The sequence below is a fragment of the Ruditapes philippinarum genome, unplaced genomic scaffold (genome assembly GCF_026571515.1).
Source record: "Ruditapes philippinarum isolate M1 unplaced genomic scaffold, ASM2657151v2 ctg2428_1_1_1_1, whole genome shotgun sequence".
NCBI lineage: Eukaryota > Metazoa > Mollusca > Bivalvia > Venerida > Veneridae > Ruditapes > Ruditapes philippinarum.
In genome coordinates this window covers 2,553-11,837 of record NW_026864474.1, presented here as the reverse complement: position 1 = coordinate 11,837, position 9,285 = coordinate 2,553, and the positions used below count along the sequence as shown (strand labels likewise).

General features: G+C 32.8%; 1 protein-coding gene across 1 annotated transcript; it reads right to left on the bottom strand.

Annotated features, from left to right (window-relative positions):
• Positions 1 to 228: 228 nt before the first annotated feature.
• Positions 229 to 7,111, bottom strand: LOC132725740 (fibrinolytic enzyme, isozyme C-like). The gene is made up of 6 exons (XM_060710928.1): positions 7,045 to 7,111; positions 4,887 to 5,067; positions 4,157 to 4,250; positions 3,248 to 3,422; positions 2,073 to 2,248; positions 229 to 690 (listed from the first exon to the last, which is right to left on the bottom strand). The coding sequence occupies exons 1-6, from the start codon at positions 7,109 to 7,111 to the stop codon at positions 511 to 513; spliced, it is 873 nt and encodes a 290-aa protein (XP_060566911.1). The 3' UTR covers positions 229 to 510.
• Between the last annotated feature and the right edge of the window lie 2,174 nt (positions 7,112 to 9,285).

Here is a 9,285-nt window from a genome sequence, read left to right as displayed (position 1 = left end):
AAGTGTGACCTTGACCTTTGACCTAGAGACCTGGTTCATGTGCGCGACACTGCTCCTCATAGTGGTGAACATTTCTATGAAGTTTCATTAAAATCCCTCCATACATGTAGGAGATATGCTCCGGACAAAATTGGGCGGGCGCCCGCCCGACCGCCCATACGCCCGACCGCCCGCCCGCCAGGGGCGTTCCCATAATACGTCCCGTTTTTCAAACGGGCGTATAAAAAGAGATTAAGAAAGGTTAGTGGTGGCAGATTGACAAAATATGTTTGCCTTATGTTCTTTAATTAACATTGTGATACATTTGTACTAATGACAACGGAAACTACGCAGACAAAGATCAGCCGGCACATCCATGTTGTCTTATCATGGCCGGTCTGCACAATACGCTGTTCAGTCAGTACTTATTTTGAAACTTTCCCTAAAATGATGAATGGTTTGTCCAGATTAAAATATAATATAGTCCATTTTCGATATTTAGCAGACTAAGCGTTGAAAAACCATATTTTCTTATCCTCTTCCTATCTTGTAATTGTTCAGTGTTGTTTGTATCCAATCGTAGTAGGAAGAGACCCGGATGTAAACACTTGGTCGAAACTCGCCGGTAACCTGGTCACGGCACCCTTGTACACCCCAAGAAGTTACTCCTGCAAGCATGCTGTTACATACTAACGGGCCACCACTGTCACCCTGAAAATATATTGTCATGTTAAAGTGGATTGGTCTGTAATTGCCACAGCTTCTAATATTGATAACAAGCAATAGAAATGTATCAGTTGCATATTCTTATAAAATATATGTTTGAAAGCGTTTGTACGAACATTTGTATGTTGAAAAATAAGATTTTGTTCTGGAACATTTTAATATGCTATATACATATATGTAATATCGGGTTATGTATCTCACTCTTGTCAACAACATTTACATGAAATTCGTCCGAAGGATTGTTGTGTCCAAGTATGAAGGCAATCCATAGACAAATAAAAATAGAAGACTAATATGTTAAAGTCTAGACGGCAACGACAACCTCACTGCAGCGATAGCTCGAAATTTTTCTTCGTAAAAGAAAAAGCATAAATTTAGATAATGTAAATTTTTACGTTGATTGAGGTTTATTCAGAATATTCATACCGACCTGTGCATTATAAATACAAGGGATGTGAGGGCCGTTTTTCATTAGGTGATATTTATTGCAGACGCAGTTATCATGCTTATAAGGATAACCACCATATGTAACTATGCATCTCCGATCATATTTAAAAGTTGTCTAATCGTCTGCTATAATCACTATCATTATAATATGCGTCAAGTAGATGTTACATCTAGAATGCAATACAAATTTCAATTTAAAATTTAAAATTTTATATATCTGTGTTAGACAGTTTGAGTCAAGTCGCGAAGGAGATAGCTGTATAGTTATTTGGCTGTAGGTTAATTTACAAAAGTAACCTAAAAGTCGGTTCAAACCCGCACGCTTACTAACTCTTTTAGAAGAATGTACACAGACTGTGCTCTTCCTTGGAAATATTAAAAAAAATATGAAATTTCATTTTATATATTGAGGTGTAATGTTACATAAACAATAAAACCGCTTCTTTTATTATGTAAGTTAACTCTGAAGCAATCGTCTGACAGTGAAACGGTGACTTTGTTTCCTTACGCGTTGAACCAATATATTATAGATTGTATTTGGTTGGGTTTCACGTGGCATCAACACAGTATAGAAAGACCTCAGGTGCGCTTCCGTACATTAGTTCAGGCACAAACGGGCACCTGGGTGGAACCGCCGACGTTCCGTAGGCTAGTTGGATAGAACCACCACATGAAAGAATACGAATCAACAGCGGTGGGGGTGGGGAGTGGTTGAAGTCAACGACCTTTACCACTCACACATTGACGCCCTTACCATATCCTATAGATATTTGGCACCGAAAGCTTCCTATGCATATATTTTTTTCTTGCATATCAGATAGAATTATCTACCGCTTACGCCGGTGCTAGAAAAACTTGTCTTACATCCCCTACCCCAATGTAAGAAAAGTCTCCATCAAGAAATAATTCTATGTACACACGCTGCAAGCTGCTGTCCCGTTGACTGGATCTTCCCCATTAAACACACAGATCTGACCTGAATACAGGTGTAATGTGGTATTCGGCCAAAGCTGATTCCAAAACTCGTCACATTCTGCCACACTCATCACAGTGATGTTCACTTCTTGCAGGACATTCGGAATAACACCATTAGTATCTGTAAATTGGATTTACTGATATTATAACTTTATAATACCGCAAATTGATAAGGTCTTTCTTTTAATCGGACGACATTGACGCCATCCATATACGCCGCTGCTTCAAAGCGTTAACAATATAGTACCAGAGATAGGGGCCATTTAATTCAAATTTGTGTCCAAAAGTATAATAAGTCTCATTTGAAAGCAAAATGTGTACAGTTTCCAAAAACTATAAGTATAAAGACGCGCTCAATGTTATTCACTAAAGGCGCGTCAAGGGAAAAACTAGCTATTATATTTTACTGTAAACAGTTCTTATATGTTGGACATGTGATAAATATAAAAGTATATTCCTAAGTTTACTGAACTTGTTGAAAACAATAATATTATACTATAATTGTATTTAACTCGTTTAATCAATTCATATGCGGTAATGTACATTCAGTCATTCAATATTCTCTATTTTATACCAGAGACCGTTTATTTATTTGTTATTTATTTCTATTTAGATCCACTTATTGAATTTAAGCAGACGATATTTCTCCCCAGCATGCAAAGGGTTTAAGTCTTAGACTAAATTGTGTCATTGTAACCCGAAAAGCGCTAACATTACAGGCATTATGCTTAATATTTACTATTAAAGTGACTCCACTGAGGTTTTTTTGACATGACGGGACTGAAAATACTTTTTTTCCAGATAAATGTACCATTTGATGCAGGTCTAGGCCACTAATCTTTGTGCAAAATTTCAGATAATTAGCGCACTTCGTTTTTCCAGAATAATTATCTAAATTATAAAAAATGACCGAAAATGAAAAGCGTTTAAACGCTTTTCACTCATATCGGGCTAAGGAAAGCACAAACATACGATTTTCAATTTATTTCAAAGTATATTTTTAACTATCTTTGCATATATTTATGTTTAAAGTGCTTCAGCTCATTTATGTAAGAAATTCAAATGTTATGTTTTTAGGCCTTTAAACCTCAGTGGAGTCCCTTTAACATTTGCTCCCTACCGTTCAGACCCCAGCCGCTAATTGTACACGTTTTTCCAGAGAAATCTTCATCTTTATCGCTTGCCATAGGAATGATTGTAGATTTGTCCAGTACTTCCGTTTGTAGAACAAGCAGTGCTATATCATTTGGAAATAATTTCCGGTCATAATCCTGAGTGGGAATCCAACCATGGTGCTGCAAATTAATGAACACGACTCGTAAACTTTCATTGTTTATTTTGAAGAGTAAAATAAGAGATAATAATTTACTTTTTATATCCTTAAATGTTTTAATGTCTACAGTATTACCAAGACTTTGTTTTTACTACATTGCCAACACGTGACTTAAGTTACCTGTGCTTTGTAAACAAAGTGTTACATTAAAATTAAATATAATATACATTGTATCATGCTTTTCAGCTTTTTTATTCGGTGAAGTCATAGAATATAATTATTACAGTAGGCGAACTATATATCTGATTGCGGATAAAAAGAATATAACATAAATGAGTGGAAATATCGTTAGAAATACACGTCATGGTGAGTAAAATGTGCTTCATAACAAAAAGCACATAAATTAATATCTCCACATATCATTTTAAATATGTAACGTTATTCATAAAAGTTTATAGTTGTTTTCTTTTCAAGAAAACAGTGTAACGCCATGATTTGATACCGTCATGAATGATGGCGTATGTCTTTAAGCTATAAAAAAACAGTATTAATTACCAAATACAAATGTATACAAGATCAAATAATATTTCACTCGTGAACACCAGCTCTTATATTATCACTCTACGCCCCTCGGGAAAATGTAACATCTTGTATTCACTCTGTGGAATTTATTTCGATCTTACATGCAAAACAAACAAAATATCCTCCACGTATTCGCCTAAATAAATTGGTACAGAAAATGATAAACGTGCATACTATATACATTGTTTGAACTCTTATCTCTTGTTCACCAACATCCGTATCCTCTAGTCTGTGATCGTTCACTATAACTCTAAATTCTTCTGCCGGGCTGGAATATATCAGTTCGATTTTTTATTAATCATTAAGTATCTGGGATATAGACTGGTTTGTATGAAATTGAAAATCTTCAAACGCATATTTATGTAAATAATCATACCATGATTTTTCTTTTGATGCAATCATATATATGTAATATTCGATGGATAAACAATTCTAAATCTTTTTTAAAATTAATAATTACAAAACTTCTTGAAAGCGTCATTGTAAAATGATAAACTGTGGCTATATTAATACAGTGTATGTTAATTTTTATTTTTATATAGGTTTAAAAATTGAAAAACTAAATAATCATTTAATTTTGTAAATTTGCATGATTAAACACTCTGTATTTGCGTTAATTGAAATAAATAAACTAAAATGATGGTCCTACTAGTTATGCAAGTGCGACCGAGTGGTTAACGCGTCGGACTTGCAACAAGCCGCATGGTTGGTTTCCTTGACCAAGAAACTTTACACAAATTGCTCAGCACTACCTGTCGTTGAGTCAAAACCTTGCTGAGGACCTTGACAAGTACTGGCTGGTTTCAAGAACGGACTTGAAAGTGTTTCAACGAACTAATAGCTTCAAACGCAATCGAACTTAAACAAATCCCGTATAATCTGAACTAATTCCTTGAATACCTACGCATAGTCGACACAGTGAGCTGCTGTCAGTACATATTTAGCACCAATAACTGATCCACCACACATGTGGTACCAAAACAGACCAAATGCAAACCACTGGACGGTGACCTGGTGTGGATTCGAGCCCGGTTCGGCATCTTCCCCGTTAATTACCTTCTCAAGCAGACGACCTGTTGGAGACGCTGTTCAAAGTAATAGACAAAATTAATTTTATTCAAGTATTTTAACTGTATTTGGTAGTACTAGTATTCTTTAAAAATACCCGGTAATATAACGTTGACATAGCAATGAATTTATGAATAATAAATTGCTTTTTTTTTCAAATTATGCTCAACCTACAATGTTAGAGATGTAACAGGTAGTTTCTACTAGTCCAGTGAATTCTATTTGAAACAGCTTGACTAGCCCTATAGCCATATCAGATGCATATAATTAAATAAATTTTCTTAACTCGGGTCAGAGAAGCAGATACATGGCAGTGCGGACTATAGTGCAAGGATGTGGTCAGGCTGCACGAATATGGCAACTCAATTAAACTCAACTTAATATTTAAATAAATAAAGGCCTCCGGCCCATAATACACATCAGTATATGAATATGAATGGTATAAATATAATATTGTATACATGTATTGAATGTAGTTGCATAACATATAAAATTAGAATAAAATAAGTCAAGAGCTGGTACTTTTCAACAAGTGAAATACAGAGATAGTTTAGAAATTGTTTCTTCATTTTGTGTATTCATCCGCGAATAAAAATCATTGATTGTAGTACCATTTGAATACCAATTAAAGAGATAATTAGTTCGAATGTCATTATACTTAGAACATTGAAAAATACATAAAATTCACAATCACTAGCAAATACATTATTTTAGTTGAAACAAAATAAACATTTTCTTTCATGAAGTGGTATAATATTTTGTCTTCCAATTCCAATCGTTAATTTGTGACAGGATCCTCGAACATCGAAACCTTGCAGGAGCAACCATATATTTTCTTGGAATATCACATCAGGGTTTTATTGACTCTTAAAAAATATAATGATAACAACGGGACGCAATATTTATATCATTATTCCATTTTTGTTTAAAACAGTCTTTCAGTCGTTGACGAAAAGCTAAAATAAATATGTCCAATATCTTGTGCAAGCCATACATATCCAAAACCATAAGTATAAAGTAGTGATTTTTACTTTAGATGCCCAACAATTTCGACCGATCTCATCTAGTGACTTTAACAATTTTATAACATTGTCTCGGATGTCTATGATATAGCAATGCATAGTACATGTAGTAGTCGCCTAGCATTTCAACTGTTAAGCTGTTATAGATTTTCTGAACATTTTACCTCATGATTTTTTTTCAACGTTTGGAACACCATGTATTGAATACATGCATTATCATATAGGAGTTAAACACCAAACATAATCTTAGCTGTTTATCATTTAAAATAATTGTTTTGTACATGATAATTTATTAGTTGATAACAATGCTGAAATCGAATACTTAAAAGCCTTTTACCACAACTATATAGTAATTATAGGCAGGTCATCAAGCACGAGTGAACAGTCTTGATAGCTTAATAACTTTTTATCGTCCCAAAAAGTTCTTTTTTTCTTTTACAAATTATTTGATTACTAATGACTAAAATAATGAAATAATAGTTATCCTATTGAAAAGAACGCTTATGAAAGTGTTAATCGGTCAAGCAGGGTAAGAACGTTGTTACATTGATATACTAGATAAATACTCTTATTCGATTTCAGAAAATAGTGATAAATTGTTACAAAGTCTCTCTTTGTAAATATGAAATATTCTTGTTTTGACTTTATACAAAGGTACAAAGGAGGTATATTATGTTTAAAATTGTACACACTTAATGTGATCGCAATATGAATATATAGTGTCATGCCAGTTTTTTTTTAAGAAAAAAAAAACAAACAAAAAAAAAACACGCAACAACTTTACTTGACCTGTAATAGGGAACGCTTCCCATACACAGTTTACTCCTTCTTTTATTCAAATCAGACATATATAGTAAGAATTTCATAGATTTCAATAAATTTCAGTGAATAAAATATTTAACTTAATTAAGGATGAGCTTACTATATCTAAAAAATAAATTTAATATTTAAATATTAACATGATAACCTTACCTTGTGCACTATCAAATCCTTGTTGTATTACAAGTAGGTAAAGTCCTATTATCTTTATCAGCATCATTTTTACTGTCTTCAATTTACTTTAAAAAACACCGAGTGAACGTATCATTCACAAGAACTGAACTTGAATGGAAGTTAAGAATTGCGTGCCTTTAATAAAAATGTATAAATTTAGGACAAAGTTTAAGGTAAATTGGTTTGTTGCTTTTTAATATTGTTTTTATCAATCAAGGATACTTGTTGTATATGCCATCTCCGCCTCAAGATTATTTTTATTAATCCCGTGTCCCATAAATCAAAATAAGGTCGATTTATGTATGTTAAATACTTACATGCATGTATATACACCAACAGCAGAGCTTTAAATGATCAGAAAATGAAATTTATGGAGGAAGTCGAGGGTTTATTTAAAAAAGCCGTGGAGAAAAAAAACAAACTATAGTCTTAACAGGGCTCGTACTTAAAAAGCTATAATAACCATAGTCAATAAATTAATTATAATTATGCAAATATTTTTTTCTGATATTATCATTACATTTGCAATTTAACCATTTTATATTACTATCTCCAAAGAAAAGAATAATAAATTTTAGAGTTATTGCCCCTGAGCTGATACATATTGTATCTTCTGTCAGATACTGAGATTCTAATAATTCTGAATTAAGATTCAGATTTAAGATGCATTTAAGACTTCATTTCACTACAGTCAATGTGAATATAGGCACCGTGCATATCCAGTTAGGCAGAATGTGCAAATAACGTAAAAGTAGAGCCAAATTTCGTCGCCCTAATTCCAGAGTGTCGTAACTCCAATTTTGAAAAAAATGAGTGTTTGGTATCAAAATGTTCGTAATTTTTTGCTCTATCTAATGGTAAGAACAACATCACTCTGGTTCATGCCTGTAACAATATATTGAATGGGTCAGAGTGCTGTAAGTCCAAAAATTGTGATAAAAATACAGTCCATAATATCGTAACTTCTGAACCAATAGTTTGTTGAGATTCTAGTCACGTGATGCTGTATTGACAAAATGGCAGATTTTTCAAGGTATCGGGAATGACATTTTACGTTTTATATTTCTTGATAACATGTAAGTGTTTTGCTTTAGATGTTATCTAATTATCTATAGCTTAATATTTTAATGAACTGTTTCAAACCTTAAAAATAAATAATAACTACTCTTTACACTTTAGCTTAATTCAAAGCACCATGCTGTGTTATGAAATTCGGATAGCATGGAAATCGGATAAAATGATACAAACTTTCAATATTCACAAGTATCAGCTGTTCATAACTTGATATGTGAATGATTATATGATTGATTGATCAATGCTAACTTGTACATATTCAGATTAAATACGTACAATTAGGTTTTGCATTAGATTGTTTATACTTTTAACTTACAAACAAAACTTATCAAATGGGAAACATACTACTGCCATTGTTACATTTTGTCTTTAACTATATAAGACAAATTACCGTACTGGTGCTAAGTGATTCTAATAAAATTTACACATATAACTTAACAACTCATAACTGATGTTAAATTAGGTGGTGTTTACTTCATGATTATTTCATAACTCATAATTTCATTATTTTCATAATTTCAAAATAATGCACTTTCATATAACGATCACAAAAATATGAAAAGTTTTGCTGTCCAAGGCATTATGAAATCTAGACTGGTTAACAATACCCACTATCATATAGAAAGAAAGACAAAACACTTTTAAAATGTTCAGTCCTACATCACTCGTTTGTGTTCTTAAAACAGTACATCCAAACGTCAAAGGCTATATGGTGGGTTAAAGTTGACAATATCCCTATAACAAAAGTTTAAAAGCTGAGAGGTGTCTCAGATGCACCATTTAGCGTTGAATAAGAGACGTCATTTGCACAACAAATACTTATTAAACAAAATGCCACCTTCTCAGCTATTTTGCATAAATCAACAGGGTGTCAGTCTATACCTTTTCGTCAACATAATCATGTTCAATCTTATGCTGAAATTTACGATCACAAAAATATGAAAAGTTTTGCTGTCCAAGGCATTATGAAATCTAGACTGGTTAACAATACCCACTATCATATAGAAAGAAAGACAAAACACTTTTAAAATGTTCAGTCCTACATCACTCGTTTGTGTTCTTAAAACAGTACATCCAAACGTCAAAGGCTATATGGTGGGTTAAAGTTGACAATATCCCTATAAAAAAAAGTTTAAAAGCTGAGAG

What these genes read in the sequence shown, in the direction of transcription:
- LOC132725740 (XM_060710928.1), bottom strand. Translation starts at nt 7,111, where the DNA reads ATGATGCTGATAAAGATAATAGGACTTTACCTACTTGTAATACAACAA. An exon ending in GAGTTCAAACAATGTATATA is followed by an intron (nt 3,423 to 4,156) that starts GTATGCACGTTT and finishes ATTAATTTGCAG; the next exon opens with CACCATGGTTGGATTCCCAC. An exon ending in ACGGGACAGCAGCTTGCAGC is followed by an intron (nt 691 to 2,072) that starts GTGTGTACATAG and finishes ATATATTTTCAG; the next exon opens with GGTGACAGTGGTGGCCCGTT.